Consider the following 27,387-nt stretch of genomic DNA (forward strand, 5'->3'; position numbering starts at 1 on the left):
GTGAAAGATCTCAAGATTTTCCAACCATGCTGTTTCTATGTGTTAAGGCTGAGATTTGTGATAAATTAAACCTTCTGTTTGTAAACCTGTTTGGGCTACAACTTTTGAGTATGCACAGTGGAGAACAACTACAACAAAGCAAAGCAATCTTTCTAAGTTATAAGTTGTATGAGACCATATTAATCTTGGAACACTATGTGAAGGTAGGCAGAGTTCTTTGACTATGATTATCAGGAGATCTAAACTCAATACCCCTTACATCCAATACATTTTACTAGAATAATAATGAAATGGCTATAGCTTTGGCCTTTTAGTCTCTTTTAAAATGGAACATTTAACACTTTCACTAACTTAAACATGGTAACATTCAGCTCACTTGAACCTCTGCTGACCTTCAAGAATAATTTGTGCCTTTTGCACTTTTCTTCCTCGTTTCTTTACCATATCAGTAATAAGAGCTTATTTAGAAGGCAGGTTCAGGTGTGATGAGGATCCACTGTTAATCGTTTGGTTTGTTCTGAAAAAAGTGTGTAAAGGACCACGCTGTGTTAGTGGGCTTGGGAGAGTCTTCATCATCCCTTGGGGGGATCAAAAACTGCCGAGAATTAATGGAGCACGGGCTACCAAAGGATGCATTTTCATTGTTGCTTTCAACTGATCCGGGTGAGTCTGGAGTGTCCATGTTCCAGGCATTAGTGTTTGCTTGAGGTCTGTAACCTGCAGTTTCATCTGATTCTTCCTCTGGAGCTGAGCGAGACTCTATTTTCAGAGCACTGATAGGCAGCTGCATTTGGGGCTTGTAGCCTGCTGTAGTCACAAAGTCTATTTCTGGCTCTTCCTCTGCTTTAATTTGAGGCTGATACATTGACTGGATGTCAATGTAAACCACCTGAGATGACCCCACAGGTTCATCCATAGCGGGATTCGAGATCTCCTCTTCAACAATAGAGGGGCAATAGGACACAACTACATGGTTTTCATTTTCTGAATCGGAGCCATCTTCGGGCACAGTGTCTGTGGCTGGAGACATCATCTCTGTGTCTTCTATCTTGGGAGCAACAGACTGTGTTTCCACCACTTCAACACTATTAGGGGTGCAGGGGTTCATTTCCAGTGTTTTAAGTGTCTTATTCCCCTGAAGTAAGAAAAATGAGAAAAGGGAGAGACTAAGCAAAAAGATCAGGAAATCCTGCAAGCAAGAGCCTGTCTGAATTATAGTAGTATGTTGGGTTGAGACTTTGCCCTCATTCCACTACTACTAATACAATACAAAAAAAAGGTGATTTAATTCTCAGACTCACAAATATTCACACATTCATGTTAACATAAAAGTATTTCAGTACTCAGACTCAGGCTTTTGCAGGAAGTACTTCAGAACTGCTTCCCCAAATCTCTGCTTTGCATAAGTCACTTCAGAAAATTACTTAAATGTTACCCTTAGGCCAGGCTATTAAATGCCCCAGAAAGTTGGGAACATGGTGCACACACTTCTCTCCACTTTATGTGAGGAAGATGATAACTATATCAGGAACTTATCCTGTGTACCGAGATGTGCTATTAGTCTGACACAACAGAATTACAGCAGTGATTTCCTTATTCAAGCTTTTTCAAGACACATTAGCAACACAATAGCTGCAGATACCGTCTGACAAAAGTAACTCCGCAAGTTGGGCTATTCTCCCCTGCCACAGAGTTAATTTACAAGTGGAGCAGTAGACTCAAAGTTTGCAAAAGGCTGTTCTACTCACAAACGCATTTAGAAGTTTAAAATACCAGGTTTAAAAGGAGGCTTACTTCGCAGATGTTCTTCTGAAACTGCAGTGCTTTGCTGTTCTCTGGATTTGGGATCTCAGGATAAAATGTTTCTTTAATCCTTTAAAGAAGAAAGAAAGAACTTTTAAAAGTTACCAGGCCTAGAAATAGTTTGACAATACAATAAAGGAACTGGGACATTTCCCTTTAATTCAGAATATTCAAGACATCTGGCATAAAGCTTTACTGCATTACATTTCAACATTTCACCGAGTACTTAATGGAAAAAACAGCAAACATTTTCTTTTTATTTTTAACTTGGGAACTTGAAATGTCATGTTTACGAGAAGTTGAAGATCAAATGTCTACCTGGCTCTTTGTGGACAGGTCACAAAATACAAAATATCACCAGCCTATTTACACTGGGCACTATTTATAGATGGTGCTCCCTGGGAGACAGGCTCCCACAACCCTTTTTTTTGCATTCCTAACCAGCTCCAAGTTCTTTTCAGCTTCTCTTCAACTCAGCTTCCTCCTCATGCTCTACAATCTGTTTTTGCCACCTGCTCTTAAGCAAAGGCCTGTAAACCCCACAGACATCTTTGGGTATTTGGAGAAAACAAAGTAATAAAAATCACAGAAAACTCTAGCCCTGAAGCAAATGCATCCAGAAGAAGATCAGAACTGAAGGCAGGCATTTACCATTCCCTTTTTCTGTAGCAAAAGATGCTGGCCACTACTCCAAGCAGAACAACTACTGCCACTGGGATGAGGATTGCAATGATTAATCCCACAGCTGGAGAGGAGAAAAGCAAAAAACAGTGAAGATATATCCCAAGTTACCAGCAAGGTTTATAGCTTTTGCATCATTCCCACAGACCAAAGAGCATTTAATCTAACATGAAACACATTTAACAGTGACCCATACCATACACTTCCCCTTCAATAGGAGGGGAAAAAGTCTGTCAGTAAGGGGATTATTTCAAGGATAACTGCAGAAATCAACAGATATTTCTCTCCATTTGCTTAACAGAGAAGAGGCTTGTGCGCAATACAATAAGGATTGTCATGCAAGGTCTGTTCTCAGGAAGCACTAGAATCACACTTTCAGGTTACTTGAGCAGGCCAAATCTCTGGTAATGACTCTGACCTGCCTTTTATCTATTTTATAATGCTTCTAATGCCCAAGTTTTAACATCACTGGGAATATGTTGGAGTATGTGCCTCAGGTTTGATTTTTCATGTATTTTCATTGCACCCTGATGTTTATTCTTCCCTCCACATGAAATATTTTTTAAAATTTTTCTCATCCCCCAAAGCCAATCTCTTTCTATAACTGTCTTTCTGGGTTTGCTTCTGCCATGGGATTGATAAAGCCGAAATCAAAGCAGAGAAGCATCTGTTTATAATTCTGAAACTCGTAAATATTTCCATAATGCATTTCTTCCCACCATTTATTAGTAGATATTCATCATGGGAAACTTGACAAAAACAACTAGCTGTTTGAAAAAGCTGGGACTCCACCACATCTAGGAGCAGCCTGAGAGTTATTTTTCTTGCATACATTTCAATGAACTACATGGTAGCTATAACAGGAATGTTTTCTTACAACAATTTTCATATCTAAAAATAACTAACTAACTGAAATAAAAAGTAGTCTGTAAACCCAAACTACTTGCAGAGACCCAACAAAATAATCTCAGCTTTATATACATTGTACAGCCCCTGTGCTAAAGAATATTAATAAATAGGGATATCCAACTTACAATCCTCCTTTGTCACCACATAAAGGCTATTTGCAGGGCTCATCCCACCAGCAGTGTAGGCTTGTAGGTCCAGTTGGTAGCTTGTTTTGCCTTGAAGATCAAGTATTCTCAAAGACTTCTTTGTTAAGTCAGTGATATTCTTAACTTTAAGTTCTGGATTCCCTGTTTGTTTGTGAGGAGTAAGAAAATAAAACATGGTGAGAAGGGATTCTCAGTCTTGACATAAGCAAAAATTTCTTAAAGTCAGCACATTAAGCCTGCAGAACAGTTTTTGGAAAAGAAAGAAACAGAGAATCCCAAGAACGCGCTTAGCTGCGCAGTAGCAAACAATATAGTGCGTGTGTTGCTGTCACAGGCTGTCTTTTACACTCAGGTTTCCTGTGATGTTAATGAACTTGGGTTCACTTCTGTACAGACATGTCCTTACAGATAATGGAAGGCTACACCTGATTAAATATAGCCTACCCATAACTTAGCTGGTGTGTCTGTACACTGGGCAGTGTGTCACACTGTCACATAGCCACCGCACAGCTCCATGGCCCCGGTGAGTCACTGCTTTCTCTGACTTTTGCCTCATATTAAAGAATAACTGCGCTGCCAATGCAAAGAAGCTCATCTTCCAAATGCCTTTGCCACATATCAGGCACTAATCCTGTCACTGAGTAATGCAACTGAACTATAATTAAAACTTCTTTTTTTTTTTTCTAAAGTGAAATTTAAGTATTAGAGAATAAAAAACGCTTGAATGGGGAAGTTACAAACTACAGATTTCACTTACCTGATTCTGAAAGCCTAGGCTTTAAAGCATCTTTTTCACCTTTTGCAAAGGAAAGCCGATATCCCTCTAGAAACCCCTGGCAATCCTCAATAGGAATGTCTTCCCATTTTACCAATATCGAATCAGAAGATGTTTCTTCTACAGTAAAATTTGGTGCACGTTTTGGAGCTGCAGGGAGAATTATTAACGAGAAAGGTAGTAAGAAAGCACACTATCATTAAATGTAAAATATTATAGAATAATAATAGAATATATATAGGGAATAATATAATAATAAGTGTTGAAACAACTTTTTTCAGGGCTAGTATGTTCAGCTCTTTCCTGAATACACTTCTCTCACTCTCAAGGACCTGTAAAAGAACAGAGTAGGTGATCCTCCAAAGTGATTAGTATATCTGTCTCCTTATCAGCAAATACTGCAATTTTCTCTACCAATAGAAGCTGAATGAAAAAATTTCCTCAAACAGCCTTCTTGCTGACACATATGCAATATACCCCTCTTCCTGCAACAAACCCAGAAAGTTTGCATAAACATTCAGAGCATGCAAGCTGAAGTGTTTAGGTTTTTTAAAGCTTTAACTCTGTGACTACATTGCTTGCATTTAAATTAAACAAAGCTCACATTCCTATCAAGGAAATCTATCTCTGTTTAAAAGGATTAGTTCTTAGTAGGCACTGCAAATCCTTATTCCAATATCTAGACTCCACCGAAAATACCACAGCAGATACTGTATAAGGTCACATAACAGGATATGGACTGACATTTATCACTAATCTGTGACTGTCTACCAAAGCTGAACTCATGTTTAAGCATGCATCTATTTTGTCTTCATGGCTATTCATCCAAGGCAATTATGAAGTTTGAAAATATATCTTTGCTCTTCAGCAAAGTGAGTAAATTTTTCAATTCCTAATAAGGTTTTTTTCAGTATGGATTTTCTCCTTCACCCCCAAATTCTCTTTTATCTTGGAAGCTTCCAATTCTGTTAAGAATCCACTGAAAAACCATCTTCCAAGAAATCTTCTTCCAAGTGTTTGATAAAAATGTCCAAATCTCATCGTCAGTCCTAACACTGAAATAAACAAGGATATATCCATGGGCTCAGATTATGTGATCAGCTTACTTTTCCAAGCAATTATTCCACAAAGCCAAGCTAAACTCCAAAGCAAAATAGTCTAAGAAGTGCAGTATTTAATCGGCAACATTGTGGACATCTCTTAGACATCCTGCGCTCCCATGCTCAGAAGCTTAGTTCAACTTGAAAAACCAAGAAAAGTTCTCTGCCTTCTTGGGGAAGCAACCCCGTCCCTGCAGTTCAAACTATCCCTGTGCCTCCAGCTCTGCAATGACATTTTCATAGCAAGCTTTTGCTCATGCCTTGCCACAGGAGAGCTGGAGGACACCAGGATGCTGAGAACTGAGAACAGCTGCTTTCATATAACCACATGCTGCACAGTCTGAACTGCAAATATGCTGCTAGTGATATGTGAGAAACTAAAAAATTACTGGCTCTAAGAGAATTACATTGCAGCTGCATATGAAGACATTGTGGAAGTCACTGGTACTATTCCATTCTCAATAATCTTTTACTAACATTGAATTAAAAATAGGCATAGTTTCAAATTCCACTTTGTAATGATTCTGAACAACAAAGCACACTTACGCAGCTCTTTCATGTACCCAGTTATGTTCTTCAACAACTGATATCCGCTGGATTTGCAGCCGTATAGTGAAAAGTTGTATCTCACACCAGGTCTAAACAGTGCTATAACAGAAAATTACTGTGAAGATTTGGCTTGGGAAGAATGATGCTTTTAGCTCTCAGATAATGCACACATTTAAGTACATACTAAAAAAAAATCATTAAATCTTAGACCACAGTGTTAGATATCAATGTTATCCTCATTTGCAATTCCTGTAAAAGCTATGCCATCAAATACAGTTTAGAGGCAGTAGGGAAAAAAGAAAAACAAGATAAGAGAGAAAAAAAAAAAGAAATGTAGCTCTCAGAGCAATTTCAGTTCTAAACAAATAGAATGGAAAACAATCTGCTGGAATTGCATTAAATTGCTCTTTCCGTGAGGAACCACAAGCTGAAGTTACAGAAACAATCCCTTCTGATGCCCCCTACAGTAGCTACATAGATCCTGCTTACTCAGAAATACAAAACATATCCTTAAAACACACAGGCCTGTTACTGAAACAGAGTCAAAAGTAACTTGGAGAACTCTCAAAAGTGATACTGAATCACTCCAACAATGAAATCCAGGTCTGAACTCTGACGCATAAAACTGATATGTATCAAATCAATCCTCTGCCCATTTTTCCCCCTAAGCAAGATGCCACTGTGATCCCCTGGAGCTGTCAAGAGGGTTTCTGCAAGAGCTCAGGTCCAGCTTCAAAGATTCTCCTTGCAGGACTTGGCACAAGGCTGGTTTGAGCCGTAGCAGCCTTGTAGCTCCTACAATCTGCCCCAAGAAACATCCCGGCACAGAGCTCAGGAGGAGATCAGTGCATCCCGGGACAAACCCCGTATTGTCTGCGTAGGAAAAGCAAGCTAGAGCCAACGCAAACAAACCCAGCATGGACAAAGTGTTGTAACCACATTACGAACAATACTATTGCCCCCTGTCAAAATCCCCATGTACACAGCTCTAAACTGTTTTCTCTCATGGAGACTTTATATACTAATCTCTTCTAAAAAGCAAATAAATATTATTTACAGGAAGCAGCAAAAAATCCAATATCTTTCTTGAGTGCTCTCTTTCCTCTTCTGTTCCTACTAGTCCCACCACAGCTGAGTCTCATTTCCCTGATCTGCCCACCAGCATCTAGAGACCTGGACTGTGCCCTGTTCCAGGAAATTTCAATTACTGACAGCAAGCCAGCATATAGAGGTCACACTTTAAAATATCTGCCTCATGTACAAACAACAGATAAGTTTCCCCTCTGTCCCAGGCAGTACAGTTTATGCTTAGCATCTGAATAAAATTCAAAACCATGCAAATTAACCATTATGCATTAGGAAGTTTTAGGAAGTTTAGAGCTGAATGAGGGAGCTTTTAGGTGCAGTTAAAAAGATGATTTCAAAATAGTTAATAAAACAGGATGATGACAGTTAAACCAAGACTGAATATTTGGATTTGGCAGAGCAGCATTAGAAATCAAAATAAACACAACACAAAGAAGAGGTTCATTTATATACACAAGCACACAGCAACACAACAACCTTTGATCTATAGTACTGGAAATGTTCTCTTTTCACTTTCTAATCAACCTCTGAAGCAGAGAGATTCATAAAAACTTTCATTTCTGACTTACCAGATTTTATCACTGCATTTGTTGTGTTTGAAGGAAATTTCTGCCAGTCCACGCTACAGGGCTCAGCCCCAGATGAATGACACCATTTTACGATATAGCCACAAGTCACATTGGGGTAAGAATTCCAAGAAATATAAATTCCATTCCCCAGTGCAACGGCGCGCTCTGTTCTGACATCGTCTGTGACAAAAATGACACAAAAACCCATCAGCAAGCAGACAGCTAGATGTGCCACGAGAAAGCCTCCCAGGCACGGCCCGCAGTCGCTGCAAACCACAGTCATTTCTAAGAAAGTGGAGGACGCTGCCGGTGCCGTGACAGCCGACACGCTGCGCTCGGCTCTGCTTTCTGGAGTGCCAGAGACCAGGCACAGCCTGCAGCAAATCCTGCAGCCTGGCTGGAGCAGGAGGACGAGAAGTGCTGCACCGCAGGCCTGGCTAAGAAAGCACATTTTCAAGGTAAGCATTTACAGCAGATGTCATGTTCAAATCTGACTTGACACCAATTTGGCAGGAGCCCCCAGCTACAAATTCCTCCTGTCATTCCATCTACAGGTTTGCTGTGTGTTTCTTTCAAAGCCTCTTGCCCAACCACACACAATTTTTCACCAAGAATCGACAGCAAAAGACAAGTACCCAGTGAACTTTGTGGAGACTGCAGAACACCAAAGATAATTTAAACAAAACAAAAAAACAAACGAAAAAACCTCTGCCTTCTTTTGCCTTTTTTTGTTGTTGTTGTTGTTAAAATTTTAGCTGCCCTTGAGCTCACAAGATTGGAGACTGACATCTCATTCCAGCGGTTTCCCTCTATGGCTGCCTGTCAGGAAGGGTCCTGCCGAGCTCGTGGATATTTTCCAAAGGCCACGACAACAGCTGTGGGCCTCATGACAGATCTTCAAAAACAACCTTTGGGTTTCAGTTTTTCTTTTCCAATGTTCTCATTTATGCCCCCCTATGGAGTCAATTATTTCATGTCATTAAAGCCCTACACCATGGGGGGCTGAAGGGAAAGGGCAGTTTTTTAAGAGGCAATGTTGTGAAAACTTGATTCTCACAGCCGTGCTGTGAATGTTGAAGGACTGCACATTTCTAAACATTGCTAATATATACCAAAGTATTTAGCCTTTTTCTCATTTGTTCATAGAGAGAAAAACAGATCTAGTTTAACCAAGAGAAGTCAAACTCCAAAGGTACTTCAATACTTTTCCCCCTGCAAAAAAAAAACTTTTCCCCACTCTATTACACAACCAGTGAAACCACATTTCTGTGATGCTGAGAATTTATATGAAGAGAGTATCATTATTTCTAATGAAACTGCTTCAGCTATTCTATCTACAGAAAATACTCCATGGACAGTGAGCACATATCATCTAAAAATTTTTCAGTAAACTACACTGAATATTACATCTTGAGCCAGAAGACAGGAGATTCACACTGGACACTAACAAGCAGAGTTCTGTATTTTGCTCTTTTTGGTGTATTTCTGCTACTTGTAGCAGCCCAGTACTACAATGGAGCAAGTGGCAGACAGATTACACGTCCTCAGCTCTCTACAGAGCACTTTTCAGAGACGGTGACAGAAGAATTAAGGCAGAAAACCCTCTGCCTGTTTTAAGTGTCCACGAAGCCGCATCAGCAGATCTCAAACTTCAGAGCCACTGCTTTCCTATGGACCTAAAAAGTACTTGTGTACACAGGAAGCAGCCAAGAGACTGTTTGGGTATAAATGTCATGCAGTTCACTGAATGAGTCACATTTTGTGTCTCAAGTCAGTGACTCAGATAATTCCTATACTACTTGGGAAAAAAAAATCTTCTAGAGTACAAGCTGGGTAACACTAAGGGGAACCTCAGACTTCCGAGAGTTCCTTCCAAGTGAAAGCTGCAAATGATTTGCAAAGCTCCAGCTGCCATCGTCTGTCCAACACCACAAACCTGTACTAGAGAGACTTCTACCACTCCCAGAATCTAGTTCTCTTTTTGCTCTATACAAATATTTTCATGAAAATAATTTTCTATCTCAGCTACCTCACTTCACAGAAGTCCACAGCAAGAGTGAGACTTGGGACTTAATTGGGAAGCTAAGACCACTTTCTTTTCAAACCCCAGCTTTCAACACAAGGAGGCAAATGCTTTTCCAAATAGGCTGAATAATATTTATATAACATAAATAATATAGAGAGCTCAGAATTCCTGATATGATAATCGCTCACCTAAGGCGGCACACAACATGCCCTCACAACCATATTTTGATTCTCTGTAGCATGTACAACATTTCCGCATCTCAACAAGAACACACAGAAACAAACTGAGTTCCCTAAATGTCAGAGACCAATCGGTGTCAATGACCCTTGTTGCTCCCAGGAAGTCTCCAGAAAAGCGCAACATAGCTGCAGACATTGCACTCTATCAGCTTGGTGAGACACTGCATCAAAGTGAAGCAGCGCATGTAGATTTGGGTGGCACGAAACCCTCCAAACGAAAGCAAACAAAGCACATCACCTCATTTTTCAATAAACGAGCTTGCTTGCCCAGATACTCTCCAAGCCGACATGGTGCTTAGACATCTGCTGTGAGCACTCACCACTCGGCAGTTCCACGCTCGTTATCTTCGTAGGGGGAGACGAGCCTGCGTGATTTTTGGCTACGACGCTAATTACACAATCGTGTTTTCCAAGCTTTATCTCAGTACTATGTGATGGTTCCGTGACTTCTTTATACTCCAGCGCTGTACCAAGCAGGTAGCATGACACTTCATGAGACACTATTTTTCCATTGGCTTCGGAAAGGGACAATGGCTATGAAGCAGTCAAAAAGTGCATAAAAAACAAAATGGAAAAAAAGCAGAGGAAGACATAGGATTATATGAATCTAATGCATAAGACTGCCAGGCAAAAAATACAGCTACTCGGGTGTGATCTTAGGAATTAACATCCAAGTTCTTAATTACTTTTTTTTTTTTTTTTAACCTACAGCGTGTTAATAACTTAATTCTTCACGTGAAATTCTTCTCAAATCTATAATACTTCCTTTTAAATATAAAACTTAGATAATATTCTCATTTTGGGAAAAATACCTGTCTTAAGGAATGATTTTAAAAAGTTCAGAAATGTAATCTTATTTACTGAATGTAAACTTTGCACTTTTATAAACGTGTAAAGAATGTCACTTTGCTCAATTGGATTATATAATGTTTTAAAACTTTAAGTTCCTATCTACCTTCCAGAAGATTTTTAGACTTCTTCCAGAAGGACTTCTCTCTCTCCAAACATCTGGTCCTCTTACAGGCGCTGAGGAAAAAAAAAAATCATGAGTTGCATAACAGACAATTTAACACCTAACAATCAAAAAGATAGCTTCCTTTACTACAACTTTTAAAATATATGGTTTCACAAGTTCAACATTTTGTCACCAAACTAAATGGACTTACGGGCTTCCAGTGTAGTGTATTCCTCTGCCCTACTCCAGTCACTCCATCTCCAGAAGTGATCAGCAGCTGAACAGCGAACCTTGAACTGGTATTTAGTATACGGGTGCAGGGAATTCAGCTGAGCTGTGTAGGTTGAGAATTTTCCACCAGCCATGGAGACGTTCTGCTGTTAAAAAAACATAAAAATTGGGCATGTTTTTTTTTTTCTCTTAAATTATGCTGAAAGTCAACATCTATGAAGAAGGTGACATTTTTTTCCTAAAGCACAAACAGAAGCACACAGTCCATAAGAGCAACATACTTATCACAGTCTTCTTAGTGGTCCCATTTCTTTCAAAGGACAATATAAGTCTTACCAAAGTGATCTCTATTCATGTCTATTTTACAGCACCATTCGGTCTTGTTATTCTTAAAATGGTGCAAGTCTGGGCAGTATTTAAGTTTCATGCCTACTAAAGAAACTCTAAGCCTGGGAGTATACTTTATTTCATCTAATTATGACACACGTGCATCACAGCTTCCAAGAACGAGACTGCAAAAAACTTTAAGCTGCAACTAATTGTACATTTCTAAAGCCAAATAACAATTTGGAAATATATCTCAGAGCCAACAATCTTTCACACGGATGGAAAAGCTCCTGAAAATATCCTCCAATGCCATCAAAATATCATAACTCCACAGACACTTTTTATTACAGAGGACTGGGAGTTTTTTGTTTTGTTTTTAATTAAGTAACCAGAGACAACACAAAGCTGCAAAAAGTTTATATAAACTTGTGTGCTATATTTCAAAAGCCTCCATAATGGAGGGCTCTGAAACAGATGCAGTGAAGCAATTTGCAGTGGCAGTGCAGGATCATCCTCCACTGCCCCAGGTGACTGAAGCAGAGCTCTAGAGCAAATAGGTGCCCCAGACTTTGTCCCATGAGACTCAGGCTGGACAGAGCTCTGCAATCCCACCTTTGCTGGCAATTTCAGCTAACTGAGGTGGGTGAAATATCAGTGTTTGCCCTCACTGCTGATTGCTCCAGGAGCAGTAACTGTGGGAGCTGACAAATGTAAATTCTGGATGAAAATAGGTCAAACTACTACTACAAAATCCAGTGCAGCTCATTTGTCAGAGCTGTTAATTATATCTAAAGCCAGTTCCTTCTCCTGTTCATTTCCAAGATAGCTATGATTTTCTTTGCAGTACCTGATCTCAGGGTACTAAACACATTTGATTACAGAGAAAATATAAAAGCTTACACGCTCTGTAAACACTATGACAGTATATATAGAGCATGCCTTAACCATCACACCATTAAGTTAGGGACAATGTATCTAATGGTCATGTTCAGTTTCACTTCTGTGGCTGGACTAACACTATTCAAGGCTTTCCCTGGTAAGCAACTACGACCAAATAACAGAACGCTGGTTAAAATCAAACCAAGAAACAAGTTTCCTAAAAAGTAACCTGAAGGTCAATATATTCAAATTACCAATTCAGGCTACGCTCTGTGCTCCAAGACTGGGTACTTCCGTGTGAGCCTAGCTGAGTTGGTCAGAGATATAACACCTGAACATGCAAACACAGTGTCAGGGGGTAGACCCCGGGCCAACTGAAAACGCAGTTTTGCCACTGGGCTTCCCCAGTGAGACTGATCACCCACGCAGCAAGTTAGGCAATAAGAAGGACAAGGATATATTCCCACCAGCTACACTCAGCATCTGATGCTGATGTTTAAATTAGTACCCTAAGCAACTCTTAACAGTCAGCAGAGCAAGTATGCAGCTCCAGTCAGTGACACAGCACTGAGGCAGAGAGAAGCCCACATGCTAGAAAGCTGAACTTCACCCAGAAACATCATCTTCTCTCCAGATGTAGAAGCCTTCACCGGGATTGCCTACTCACATGCCCAACGGGAGAATCCTTCCCTATCCTGTCTCCACACCACTGACACATGAGCAGGTTTAGCAACTCCATGTTACAGCCACATGCATGTGAACTACTGACAGCAAGCAGCTGCAATGTTCTCCAAGGGGAAAAAAAAAAAAAAATCAATGACAGATTGCAAGAGGCAAGGAGAAACTCCTGCCATGGAAATCTGCAGAGCGGCAGCATATCATGGGAACTAATGTGTTAGCACAGCTTGCATCAAGAAGGACAAAGCACAAAAACTACCACGCAAAGGGTCAGGATAAAACACTACGCAATTTCTCAATGCACCGAATAATGTGGTTGCTAAATTGTCTGTCCTCTAAATTGTGTAATACTAAATAAACAAGACAAAGCAGGCAACAATAAATTACAACTCTTCCAGATTTTAGTAGATGGATTTACAGTCATTACTGCATTAATCACTTAGTAAGATCAGAGTAAAGCTATGAAAAAAATGTCAGTGTTATTAATGCAGTGGAAAAAATCAACATTTGAACAAAACAAATTCCATTAAAAGCAAGACTTACCAGTTTTTGCTCAGAGTGACCGCTGCTAATTTCAATTTGACACAGAAGCCGGATCTCAGTAAAGCTACCATTTATATACCAGCGCAATTGGACATTTGTAGAACTGTTCCCAGAAGCAATTAATTTTTCTGGAGTTTTTGGATGAACTTAAAAAATAAAAAGGCAAAAAAAAAAAAGCTTCAGTTCTAAGAAAAAACGTAGCTCAGAAAAATCCTTATTTTAAAAGTGCCAAGAGAATCAGAAAGATAAATAAATTATCCCATTAGCAATGAAGACAGCTGGTGCTACTGGTGTTCTGAGGGCACCTGTAAACAGTTTCATTCCTGACGCAACTTTTAGTTATCAAACAATTTGCTCAAGGCTGAATGTTACTGACGTAATGGCATCTGCGGTAAGAAGCTGTCGGCTCACAAATACATTTCACCTTGTACTAACTTTATAAAAAAGGTGCAATTACCTAGAGCACAGGATATTTCAGAGGACTAGTGATATACAAAACGAATCCAATCTTGTTCACCATGACCTTTTAAACTTAAGAATTACCATCTGAAGACTCAGAAGGGTAGGACAATTCGACAACCTCTTCCTCCCTAAAAGTCTCTTTAGGCAATGTTGTAAAATTAATTGAAACTAATACAGAAAAAACCTCAACTGCTAGAACTGACCCGTTTATCTGTAAGGAAATGTGCATTCTGTGTTGGAAATTAACTGTTCAGTGAGGTTAACAAAGGAGAGAATTCAAATAGGAAACAGCAGTCACACCTGCTAGGTGCAAAAATTATAAACTAATTCTGTTATTAGTTTATAACTAACAGGAAAAAAAATAGGACCTGTCAATTGTTTGTTGTGGCTTATCTTCTCCCATTACTCACTGATACTGGGGTTCAACTGAAAGATACTGCTTCAACAAACCAGAAGAGCACAGCATCATGGCTGCAACAGTACTGCTAAGACCTATCAGTGCTGCTGCTTCAGGCTCCAAATCCTGCAAAAGTAAGCTTGTAAGATCTTGCCCTATAAGCAGACACTGCAATATGGGTCACTAACAATTTATAAGTTACACCTCATATTTGATGTTTGATAGTTACTGAACTTTGAAGTAACATGTAAACAGACACTGGAACCTCGCTAGATCACAGTAGCATTTACCCAGCACTGTATCCAGTCTGGTAGCATGGCTTTGGGGACCTAGCATCCCCATGCAGACCTGTTCTTCACCACAGGTCACGTCCTAAACGTTCTTTTCTTAAATTCAAATTACTGAACAATGCAAAATATTGGTGACAACAGAGCAAACTAATAGTAAGCTTAGCATGTTACAGATGTGAACTCAAAAAAATCGTCAGCATGCAGAAGGTACATCTTTTTGCTTTTGTAATTCTTAAGTCTTACCTCTCTGAGTTAAATCAACCAAAAGTGAGGACTCTGCTTGCCCGACAGGATTGGAGACACCTAATGTGAAGCTGTAGGTTTTCTGATCAGTCAGCACTGGGAAACCACATACATGCTCTCTGCTCATTTCATTTACTTCACACGAAACATTTTTACCAGATATTCTATGAAACAAAGTGGGGAGGACAGCAACTTAATTTTTGAATAAGACAATTTCTATCAACAGTCGGCAATCTAGACTGAAATCAGAGTAAAAAATTATGGGTTCACTGATGTAGCTTACAGAATGATTTGATTGCAGGTGAATATTTAACACCATAACGCAGTTAAGCTGGCCTCAGTCATGACTTGCCCTGTTCTCACAAGAAACTCTCCTCTTCCACTGGCATAACATTGCCATCCTCTCACTTCTCAAAAGCCTGGAAAACAGGTAGGTCCTGTAAAACTACCTCACAAGTCACAACTAAAACTGATTCGAAGACTTATCTTTGTTCAAATCAGCATATAGTTGCACATAAAGTATGGCAATTAACTGCTTTCTGAACTAAGCAGAATGGCCATATATACATCTTTCCACCAGCCCTGTCAAATTTAAACTGAGTTATCATCTGGGATACTTCCACTTGTCTCAAGCATTCCCAAATCAAAGGCAGGAAAGGCAGTTTGCTAACAGCCAAGATGAGAGTTTATAAAGGTAAAAAAAAAAATGTGTGTGTATATATATATATTTGCGTGTGTGCATATTAAAATCTGTATGAACTTCTCACTCAGCAGTACAGATTTAATTTCTTCCTTTGGGCAGACTTGCTGTATTCTAGCTGAGCTTTGAACTCTCTCCACATCATAATATCCATTTCAAAAGCTCAGTGTGGCACAAAAACAAGAATGAGAATATTCATCCCAAAATGCATCACATTATCTCCTCACATTTCTGGGCTCAACAAAGCAAGTCTGAACTATATCCTCACATTTATGATCTGAATATGGGCAATCACTAGAGCCCCTCTCTTAAATACCAGTTCTGTTTCCCGCACTACCTTGTACCCTAACAAATGACTTTTAGCAATAGCATCCGTGACAATAACCCCAACTTCATTTGCTCTGACTTCTTTTAAAAGCTGCCATTAAATTCCCTTTTCCCTTGGTTTGTGTGACTCAGGCCTCCTGGCTCTCTTCCTTGATTGTTCCTTTGGCATTAGAGGGAAGCCTCCTCACCATGCCAATTTTGCTCTCTCCTCATGCACTGCTAATCGTAATCACCAAAAGAGCACCATCTGCCAGTGCAATTCTAAAATCATGATTCTTCATCCATGATTCTTGCCCATCTCCCGGCAAGCTCTGGAACTGTGGGATAGATGAGCGCACAGTGAGGTGGATTAGGAACTGGCTGGATGGCAGGGCCGAGAGAATGGTGATCAGCGGTGCAGAGTCTAGTTGGAGGCCTGTAGCTAGCGGGGTCCCCCAGGGGTCAGTCCTTGGTTCAGTCCTGTTCAATTTATTCATCAATGACCTGGATGAAGGCACAGAGTGCTCCCTCAGCAAGTTTGCTGATGATACCAAACTGGGAGGAGTAGCTGATACCCCAGAGGGCTGCGCTACCATCCAGAGGGACCTGGACAACTGGGCAGTGAAAAACCTCATGAAATTCAACAAGGCCAAGTGCAAGGTCCTGCACCTGGGGAGGAATAACCCCAGACACCAGTACAGGCTGGGGACTGACCTTCTGGAGAGCAGCTCTGCAGAGAGGAACCTGGGCGTCATGGAGGACAAGTTGACCATGAGGCAGCAGTGTGCTCTTGTGGCCAAGAAGACCCATGGGATCCTGGGATGCGTTAAGAAGAGCGTCTCCAGCAGGTCGAGGGAGGTGATCCTGCCCCTCTACTCAGCCCTGGTGAGGCCACATCTGGAGTATTGTGTCCAGTTCTGGGCTCCACAGTACAAGAGGGATGTGGAGCTGCTGGAGAGAGTCCAGCACAGGGCTACAAGGATGATCAGGGGCCTGGAACATCTGCCCTATGAGGAGAGGCTGAGGGAGCTGGGCCTGTTCAGCTTGGAGAAGAGAAGACTGAGAGGGGATCTAATCAGTGTCTATAAGTACCTCAAGGGAGGGAGTGAGGAGGATGTGCTGGTCTCTTTTCAGTGCTGGCCACCCACAGAACAGAGGTACAGAGGTAATGGCCACAAACTGAAGCACCAGAAGTTCCACAGGAACTTAAGGAAATTATTTTTTAACAGTGAGGGTGACAGAGCACTGGAACAGGCTGCCCAGAGAGTTTATGGAGTCTCCTTCTCTGGAGATCTTCAAAACCCGCTTGGACGCAGTCCTGTGCCACGTGCTCTAGGTGACCCTGAGTGTGCAGGGGGGTTAGACTAGATGACCTCTAGAGGTCCCTTCCAAGCATGAGCATTCTATGATTCTACGATTCATTTTTAGGCTTGTACATGGTCAAGCACATACTATAAACCAGTGGGACAGCAGCTTTCATTTCATCCTGGAGATGGTGCCCATGTTAGTTGTCCTTTTCAGTATTTTCCAGGTAATGCATACTTTGCTTGCTCTGCACTACACAGTTCTCAATGCTGGGGAATAGGGAATGAAAGCAGGCTTATTTCAGTTATTCCCACTGCTCCCTACTAGCATTTTACAAATGCTCCATGGTCTGTCTCACAGTGGTTGCTCAGTGAGTTTCTGTCATGCAGAAGCTCAGGAGATGTCTGAAAGATGATCTGTTGGAGGTTGCAGACAAAAATAATTTAATGACTCCCACCATCTCCTTATAATCTCACATCAACCTCACCCACCTGTTGGCAAAAATCTGATGCACTAAGGTTTTTATTTTGTCATGTCTCTGTAACGGCATAAGTCTTTGGAAAAGAAACACACACACATACACACAAAAAAACCCTCACAAAATCATCTTTAACTCCCTTTGCAATGTTGCAAAATTAGGCCAGGGTTGTTTTTGGACTTTAGTCCCATCTTCAGTTACATTAAAAGTATCTTTTTTTTTTAAACACTGTAGGCTCTAAAAATTCATACTATTTCATTTAAATTAGAGGCAAGCTTGGAGAAGTAAGTCAGAGGCAGCAAGAGATATATTCAAGTTCTATCTTTTTCTCTTTTCAGTGCTGAATGATTTTACCTTTCTAGTAAACTGTACTTTGTTCCTCGTTTTCCATATAGTCCACTGGGTCTGCCTGGTTTCCAGGTACATTTTATTATGAGAAAGTTGGATGTTTCACAGCTGAGGTTTTGAGGTGTATCAGGGGCATCTGTAGTATAAAAGGCAACCAGAACAGTTAGACAGTGTTTTTCCCATCCTAGTGCAATGGTGAGGCTGCTAGCTTCCAGAAAACATCACCATTAAGAGTTTTTCTGCTGGGTCTAGATTGCGTGCCTTGCAAGCGCATGATAAAAGTTACTCTCCAACCATACAAATTATATGCTTCAAATTAAACACATGGATAACTATTAACAGCCCTAACTGACTAACACTTGACTCTAACCTTCTAAGTGGGTGGATAATCTGGTAAATCACATGAAAATATGTTCACAAGCTGCAGGCGATACTCTGGAAGGGTTTTACTAAAACTGTGCCAAGATACTTCCAAAATTCTGAGTGTCAGTTTAGCTGCTGAGCAATTCGGGAGTGCTGTCGGCCATGTGTCACATTTTGTTATGTGCCAGCTTTGAATTCCCTAAGCAAGTCATGTCAAGGAGAAGTTCCCTTCAGCACAATTTCCACCCTGTATTTGGAAGCTGAAGCAAGCCCTATACAGCTCGTTCTCCTCAGCGCTGCCTTGTATACAACCCATGTTTCTTTTCTCCTAAAGTTTGTCCTTGAGTCCTACACTACAGCACTGTTAACTGCTTCTTAGAGAAGATGTTCCCAGCAGACACAGGGTAACCACGCTGATGTAAGGCTGTACACAGCCCTTCTTTCAAGACTCATACACTGTCCCCCAAAAGGTTTCATTACAGTATCAAAAACCTGCACTGAGAAGGGGCACTACTACAAGAGGCAACAGTAGTTCAAATTATGAACAATTAGCCAAAAAAGGAGCAATTATTTTGCCAGACCTAGGGTACCTAAGGTGGTGTCTCTGCACATAGGGGGAAGAGGTGATAGAGGATTAAATGTTTCATCAACATTTTCATCAACAACAACATCCTGACAAGACCTCTCACTTCCCACTAAGTACTGCAAGTGGAAATACTGGCAGCAAGTAGACTTTACCATATCGTAAATCTTAAGTGCTATATGGGAAAACTGTGAGTATGCTTCACTGCCTTCAAAAAGATTGCTACTACTTTTGCTCACTTGCTTACATGGAGGGTTCTCCAATAAAAGCATACAATGTAAAAATGGGATCTCACTGAGACTCCCAAAAGAGTCAGATTCCTTTTGCATTTGCTGTCATACACTAAATATGCAAAGTCAGAGACTGGAGGCCCAGGCTGGAATTAAAAACATAATTTCAAAATGAAGTGTGGTTTCCCTTCTCCTTTCCCTGACCCCCTCAAGGACCTTAAGTTCAAAGGTGGGTATTTGTAATGCAAAAGAGTTATTCCAATGAGCAGCTATTGGAATAAGGCAATCCCCTCAAACACTGCTGCAGGAAACATACAAAACTCTGAAGTAACCAATTATGGCAAAGGAGAACCAGATAAATTTCAATAGTTTGTTTTAAGAGGTAACTATATCTGGAAGACATGTCTAAGGCTTGCAAGGTTACACAGAAATATAAACAATGACTTATTATCTTAAATATTTTAAAGAAAATATTAAAAGAATGTTCAGAAGATTTTCCAGGAAAAACAGTCGGCTGGGTTCCTTTGCAGTAATGAGCTCCTAGAAAGCTACTGTCCTGCTGCTGCAAATATAACTGTTTCTAAAAGTCTAACTGTTTATCTAACTGTTTATTGGCTTCATTTGACTGATGAGTAAATGAAGGTTTTCACTCATAATTCTTGCTCTTACTCTTCCCTTTTCCAGGAACAAACTGGAATGGATATAAATGTAAAAGGACAGAAACTGAGGGCAAATATTCAAACCTAGGACTCTCAATACCATTCTGATTTTTCTAAGCTTAGTAAATGTAATTATACTTACATCCTACAAACAAGACAGTTCCATCCATCCCATCTGGCGACAGTGTGCATACTACATTTGTCCCGCTGGCATGTGAAGCACTGGCATTTAGCACTCTGATTGCACTGCTCCGACTGCTCAGGTGTATTAGTGGGTATACTTCTGATCCATAACTCATCTGTTGGATATGTTGACCTTCTTCATGGACACAACAAATTGTTACATCTGAACCTACTGCCACCACAGTATCCTGAGGAAAAACCCCACTGCCATTGGGCTCAGTATCTTTTCCTATCAAAGAAGCAAAAGTGCAAAACACATGAACAGAAAAACCACAAACAGTTTGCTTTTACAAATCCAGTATATGTAACAAACACGGAGTTTACTTTCATAATTGCATCTCTGTAATAAGTATTGTGCTGACCAGCTAAAATGTGACTCAGGAGTGCTTTAGTGCATACCAATCTTTGTTTGTTAGATTTGATTATCCTGTGATTGCATATAATTCTTATTTCTCTAATCAGTACACCACGAAAGCAACAGGCCATCACTGCCTACCACTCCTCCTAATTCAGGTTACTTTTCATAAAGCAAAGCAAAGTACACATGAAGGTAAGCAAATAGACATACCAGGAACGTTTTCTACTGGGCTCCAGTCACTCCAGTCCTTGTGGCCCACAAAGTCCGTGATATTAATGTAAGAGCGAATCTTTGCATAGTGCGATGTACACTCCAAAGGCATGTCTGATGTCCAGTTCCAGGAAAGAATGATGTTTTCATGGGTCAGTTTTGAATGGTAAATTACCTGCAAAGAGAAAATTTATGAACAGTTGTTAACAAAGACACAGAATCTTGCAAGCGTCAACAGATGGGCAAATTAATTGTGGCAAATCATAAAATCCTGATAGATGGACAGACTACCCCATCTAATATTTTCAGTTGCTATGTGAATGTACTTGGACAAGAGCCTAAGATGCTAGACAGCCCACCAGTCAGGCAGACTATTAGCCAAAAATGTCAGAGGGCAGATACTTGGGGGACAGCAGGCAGCTTGCCATACATTTCAAAAGGTATATGTTGCATCTAGTGCCTAGGGCATCTCCCAGGCAGGGATATACTCCATTTTTTGCAAAATGAACCTCTTTCTTCTAGATTTTATTCCTAGGTCATACATTTTATCTTTTCTCTATTTCCAAAACTTACAAAACTAAGTTGGAAAAAGGCTTAGGAAAATTGAGGCTGCCATTCTCCAAATACTGGTTTAATTCATGACACTCCATAGTGCTCTCAGGATATCAAGTGATGTATATATCTTTTCTTTAAAACATATTTTATGGAAAAATATCTTCTTTCATATCATCTTTCAAGGTTAAAGAATCTAGCGGTTTACTGCTGAAAAAAACAGTGAATTATTCTAAAGAACAATTCTAGGGTATCTTGAAGTAGTACTTCTACTTATTTTAAAAAGATATTAAAATTTGACTACTCAGTTCCATAATAAAGGACAGAAAGAAAGATTCACTTCATAAGAGAAAGTTGTATCTTACATATTTAATATTCTGAATATTAATGTCTGATAGTTATCCATCACCACCTCTATGTGAGATGCCACAGGAATAATAGCAGTGACAGACTTTTTCTTCAAAGTTGTTAAAATATCAGTGCTGAGGTACACCATAAGGATTATTCTTCAGAAATGCAGCAGACAGCAAAGAGATAAAAGCAAGCTGAATGTTCGGAATCCAGAGGAAAAAAAAAAAAGAAAAGCTAATGCTATGAACAAGTATTGACAACGCAACATCCAATGTCCTCCCCTATCTTCAAACTTAACAGGAAGATACCTACTAGCATCATGACTACAATCAGAATCTGCAAAGCTCAGTGCTTTGTATCATTCTGAGCTTTCTTTAAAAGGACCCCTCAAAATATTAGGGTGTGGGGGGGGGGGGTAAAACATTATATACGTACTTTTTGTAAAGAAGGAAAAGGACTTACTTGTGTTACTTTTTCCATTGTTTCTTTACGGAGTATTTCAATCTGCCAAAATGCATCCAATCCATATGGAAAGACTGATCCATTATCACTCCACTTCAGATTTAATGTGGAAGTTGAGAAGTCAGGAGTTAAACTAAGAATGTGTGGAGCAAGCGGAATGAATGCTTGAAAAAGAGAGGGGAAAGAGAGTCCATATTCAAGTCATTAGTTAGCAACACCAGCCCTACAGGTGTTTCATAGCCACACGTCTCAGCTCTGAACTGGCTGGTAGCCACACACAAACATGTAGGTCAACCTCTGTAATTAGAACCAGATAGGCTCTGTTGTTACTTGAATGGGAAAGTTCCCAGGAAAGCACAGGTGCTGATGAGTCATCAGGTAGCATTTTCTTCTATCATTTCGGCATGCAGATGTGTGAGTAACTGATCATGAATATGACTCTTCATAACGCATTGCAAAGAAGACACCGTATTACCCTTCACAACCCTTACTCAATGCCATCAAGATAAAGGAAACAGAACCACAGTTTAAGTGTACAAAGAAATACAGATAGGGAGGAGAAAGTAAAAACTCCAAAGGAAGAAAGGGGTTTTGAAGACCAGCAGGAAAGAGTGAAGGAGGAAGGATGAGCCACAACAAAAGCAGGAGCATAGAGAAACAAGAGCAAAAGCACATGGTGGAAGAAGTTTGAATGAGGCTCTGTAGAGGAAGATGAGGAACATGATTTTAAACTACCTGAAACATGAAAGTCATGGAACAGTACAGAGATACTATCTAAATAGAAGTGTCTCTTGTATGAGTGGGCGGTAGTGAAGCAAGAGACTGAGAACCCAGCAAAGGTTATGGCAGTTCAAGTAGATTTGGGTTGCCGCAGGATAAATTCTGCTTTTTTTTTTTTTTCAGTGTGTCATTCATCCAGTTTGGGTACTGGCCAAGGGGAACCTCTAAGAGCCTACGAAGTGCTGAGCACAGTCAGCACGCTACCTGGAATAACCTGTGAGGAGTGCGGCAGGCCCATCCTGCCTGGAGTCAGAAAGACATCCAGCATGAACTGCACACATTTTTTAGATAAATTTTGTTAGTTTCTGACTTGCTCTCAGTTGAGGAGAAGACAATGGCAACTGAAAATGGAAGTGTTTGAATTCTGAATAAATAGGCAAACTGAAAACTAAGTCTAAATTATGAGTAAATGTGGCAAATGGTGCCAATGTTATCTTCAGCATGTCGCTGAGCTTACATGACTAGTACCGTGGAAACTGGAAGAACCAGGGAAGTTGAAATTGAAGAATAAATAAGCTATCAACTAGTTCAAGTTTTATTTTAAGTTTATGTTTGAGTGGGTGCTCAGAAGCATCTAGTGATGCTCCATCTGACAGACAGGGATAGCAGAATTGAGACTCCACAGCATAAAGGCAAGAGTTAATGCTACTGAAACAAATTAAGGTTATAGGAAGAGGAGAGAGGAGGATATTGTTATCCTCCAAAACAGAGCAATTATAAAAATGTAGAAGGTGGAAGAACACACAGCTGATGTAACTAAGGGCAGTGAGCATGTGGGCAGATGTACCAACTGGAATAAGGGGCCCTCCTTCTGAACACAGAAGACAAAACTCAGAGAAATTTCCTCAGAGCCAAATCAAGGTACAGAGCTATTGATGTGATAGGAAGAGATAGAATGTGGAGCAGAGTTACCTCAGCCTAGAGATATTTCCTTGCTCCACTTCTGGGAGGAAAACTGGAGGGAATATATGTCTAATATATCTATGGCTGCAGTACAAAGAATAGTCTAACTAGCATGAATATATTTGCTTAATTTCATAAATGTCTGAACAAAGTGGGCAAGTTTGGTATACTCTAATAAAGTCCCAACAGCCGTGACACGTGATATAACAGCCCTTAAAATGTTAAGAAGGACTAGAAATAAGCTACTTCATTCTCTAGTGGCTCAGCATTTAAGCATTGCCAATATAGATTTCATTCCACCTCTCCCAAAACTGGTGTGAGCACTTCATGGCCAATATAGTATGCCACACTTCAAATTAGTAACTTATTTGCAAACTCTTCCTAATTTTCCATGAGAAAAACAACAGCAAAGAATAATTAAGTGCACACAATGCAGTTGAATTTTGTTTTCTTCCTTACAGTTTGCCTTCAATTTTTCTACTATGATTTATGAGTGGAGAGGTTTTCTTTTCTCTGAAGGAAGAGAAAAACAATCTACTGCACATGGTTAGATGCATAGGGATTCTGCACATCAACATTCTACATTCAGGAATATTGCCAAAGAAAACTACAAGCACATACGCTTCTGGAGCATGTCTCAACAGTGATCAGATAAAGACCTTATATACACATACAAAAGCCGATACTTACAGATGTCTTTCTTGTGAATTACAATTTTTTTGGTGGCAAAAGCAGCTCCATAAATGCTGTTGGTGGTTATTGTCACAGTGAAGGAGCTCTCTGAGACTGGAATCTCTACTCTTTTCTCCCTAGTTTTAATACACACTGGAGGGAGGAGGTTACTGAAAAGAGAGAGAGGATTAAGCTAGTATTCCAGCTAAGAGGAAGACATTCCAGGTAATTTGCATAACACAACTTCTCTGTAACATTACAAAGAAAGCTCTGTGTCAAGTCTGAGAAAGATTACAATTGCATGGGCTTTGGTTAATATTGGATCAACAAACATTCCCTTTTTTTCAAGTCATTTTATCATACTGGTAGACTCTATGTGCATAGTGCAGCTACACAGTTGATAACAGAACACCCCAAAGTGAAAAAAATATGACTTTTTAACCAAAAAACACATCCCCAAATCCAACAGTCACCACGAATCAGAATTTCAAAATAAGCAAAAGCCATAAAACAAAAGCCAACAGTACCCTCTCCCTCACATTTCCTGACTTCCTCTCCCACCTTTTCAGAGTTATGGAACATGGATGCAAACATCAAGTCTCTGTCTCCCCATCACAGATAAAAGAATAATAATTTTTAGTTCCCTTCTACTGCTCAGTTGTAGAAAAAGATGAGGGGGGTGGGAGAGAGAACCAGTCGAACAGCGCTCAGGGCAAGGTGATCTGGTCTTTGTCTATTTGTCAAAAATATTGAGCATAATAATCGAAAGGTTAAGTCCTTTTGCTCATAATCATGGATATGCAGCTAGAAAGGAAAAAGGTTTGGAAAAATCCAGATCTTCCTCTTGGGGGAATGATGGGAGGAAGGAAAGGAAAGAGAACAATGCCAGACTTCCTGCGGAGGGACTATTACTCACTTAAGAACTGGAACAGGACCTGGAACTCCTATCTGTTGAAGTCAAAAGCTTGGGCTGAACTTTAAAGATTCATGCAAGAGACTGCACTAGCAAAGGCCAGTGAAACTCGAGCGCTCAGAAAGGCTGCTCCTAATGTGTTATAGAGGTGCCATTAGAGGATGCCTGGGCCACTGAAACCCCAACTCTCTTTCCCTAAAGGATATCTGAGCTAAGCCAAGCCCACAGTCCCAGTGCCTGGGAGTGAAGCCTGCTCTGCTTTGCTAAGGAGGAGTTGCAACAATTACCTGGTTATTCTTTAGAGGACAGAACCTCCCAAACTCTGCACTCCAAAACTCTGCCTACATTGTCATATATACAAGATTTTTTTTTAATAGAGATGATAGCTGTCAACAAAGGAGGAATAACTAAAAACAAAAAATCAAGCATGTAGGCGGAAGAAGTGCAGCCAAGTCCTGGGACCCCAAGGACAAGTTAGAGCTGCCCGCGGATTTACAGGAAGAAAGACAGTACAAACAACTGGACTGGAGGCAGGATCAAGACAAAAACTCCACAGCACAGAATAAGTATTTGGCAGACCCACAGCATGGGGATTGCACATGTAGTTCTCATTAGTGAAAAATATACCGAAGAATTTTCTTTTTAAATGTTTTTTGAATTTTTTCAACTCTCATGTATTTTGGAAAGGCTAGTCTAAATGTGGACTCACTTTCATGTTTCCTCTGACATAATGATCTCCAGACAGATTAAAATTTATAAAGGTTATAAGACAACCACCAAGAGATTTTTTATGTTTTTCCACATGTGAATCTTTACACTTATGTCATGTATTCTACCGCTTTGGCCCATAACACCAGGATTTGCTTCTTCCAACTATCATTTCCTTTTGGAATGAACCCGGTATGAAGATGTCCCTTATGAAATCTCTGAGAAAGGGTAGGCAGACACACAGAGAACTCTGAAGAAATGAGAGCATCTTCCAGCCCTTTGAAGGGAGCAAGCAGGAGATTTTGGCAGGATAATTGTTAGCATGAACAGATACTTTGCCAGAAGACCTGCCATTGCCTGAGTTAACAGTGCCTGAGGAGAGCACCACCCAAGGACAACTGGCTGGGACATGCTGAGAAACAATAGCATCACAAATTCCATGGGAGCAGACTGAGGAATAGCTAGACTTTCATCACAGGTTTGCAGTTTTCACTTAGGTGTACGTAGACTTACCTGGTGGCGTAACAAAAATCAGTTTGTCCATATCTTCCTTTGGAAGAGACATCCCAAGTACAGATCATTTTGTGTAAATCGTGCGTTATACATTTCAAATTCTGTGGTTCTCCTGGAGAACCTGAAGCAGGATAAGAACTATATGGTCACATAATGCAACTCAGAATTGACCAATTGTAAAACAAGTGTTACTGCACATACCAATAGCCATTATTTTACCTGCATGCATTTTACTGCATGTATTTTTGGACAGTATCTTAAAATACTTGGTGAATGTACATACATGATGAATGTGTGCCTAATTAGAGAAGGGCAGACACTGCCAGAAGTACCCCCAAATTAGATTTATATTCATGTACATAATCACAGGCAGCTATTTGTTCCACAATACCTATTCCTGGCCTTCCTTAATAAGCAGGTTTTGGGCCAATGGCAAAACCCAAGCCTTGATAATGAACTTAATGAGCTTTTTGCTCTCTTTCACTGTCCCTCACCAAGGGCAATGAATGACAAGAGGGCAATTACTGATAGTATGTCATAGGCAGCTGAAGTCTACAGCAAGAACACCTGAATGCAGATGTTCACACAGAGTATGCAGGTGACCACAGTCATGCTTCATCCAACTTTGCACTGGTTTACACGATGCCACCGGGTCCTGGAAAATAGAGTTCTGCCTAGTAGTACCACTAAATCTAGGATGGTGTGGGACCACAGGGGTGACATTTTTTGGAATTATAAGTATTAGGAATGCAACATAGCTAAATTACGTCAATAAATAGACTACAAAGAGAAATTAATTAGTGTATTATATCAAAATATACTCACCTATCTCTTGACTACAAGTTAAGCTTGTAAAACATAAAATAGCTAGTGCTAAAACAAAGCGAAGGCTTGAATTCTTCCACATTCTTTTACTGTATGT

The 27,387-nt window shown here is 40.2% G+C and overlaps 1 protein-coding gene across 1 annotated transcript; it reads right to left on the reverse strand.

Moving 5' to 3' along the window:
* Positions 1 to 392: 392 nt before the first annotated feature.
* Positions 393 to 27,387, reverse strand: LIFR (LIF receptor subunit alpha). The gene is made up of 19 exons (XM_088534387.1): positions 27,291 to 27,387; positions 26,466 to 26,586; positions 24,350 to 24,501; positions 21,977 to 22,140; positions 20,612 to 20,786; positions 20,003 to 20,272; positions 18,032 to 18,161; positions 14,889 to 15,052; positions 13,497 to 13,642; positions 11,050 to 11,215; positions 10,839 to 10,909; positions 10,204 to 10,417; positions 7,619 to 7,798; positions 5,961 to 6,062; positions 4,297 to 4,464; positions 3,519 to 3,680; positions 2,455 to 2,548; positions 1,795 to 1,873; positions 393 to 1,135 (listed from the first exon to the last, which is right to left on the reverse strand). Exons 1-19 carry the CDS (start codon positions 27,370 to 27,372, stop codon positions 500 to 502), a joined length of 3,276 nt encoding a protein of 1,091 aa, XP_088390513.1. The 5' UTR covers positions 27,373 to 27,387; the 3' UTR covers positions 393 to 499.

This window comes from Tinamus guttatus, unplaced genomic scaffold (genome assembly GCF_059628265.1).
Source record: "Tinamus guttatus ecotype Peru unplaced genomic scaffold, ASM5962826v1 Tinamus_guttatus_pri_ptg000549l, whole genome shotgun sequence".
Lineage (NCBI taxonomy): Eukaryota > Metazoa > Chordata > Aves > Tinamiformes > Tinamidae > Tinamus > Tinamus guttatus.

Excerpts from the sequence above, each read along its gene's own strand:
- LIFR (XM_088534387.1), bottom strand. The coding sequence starts at position 27,372 with ATGTGGAAGAATTCAAGCCTTCGCTTTGTTTTAGCACTAGCTATTTTA. Across the intron at positions 22,141-24,349 it reads AATTCACAAGAAAGACATCT|CATTCATTCCGCTTGCTCCA; the intron begins GTAAGTATCGGC and ends CTCTTTTTCAAG. Across the intron at positions 1,874-2,454 it reads TGCTACAGAAAAAGGGAATG|GATTAAAGAAACATTTTATC; the intron begins GTAAATGCCTGC and ends TCTTCTTTAAAG.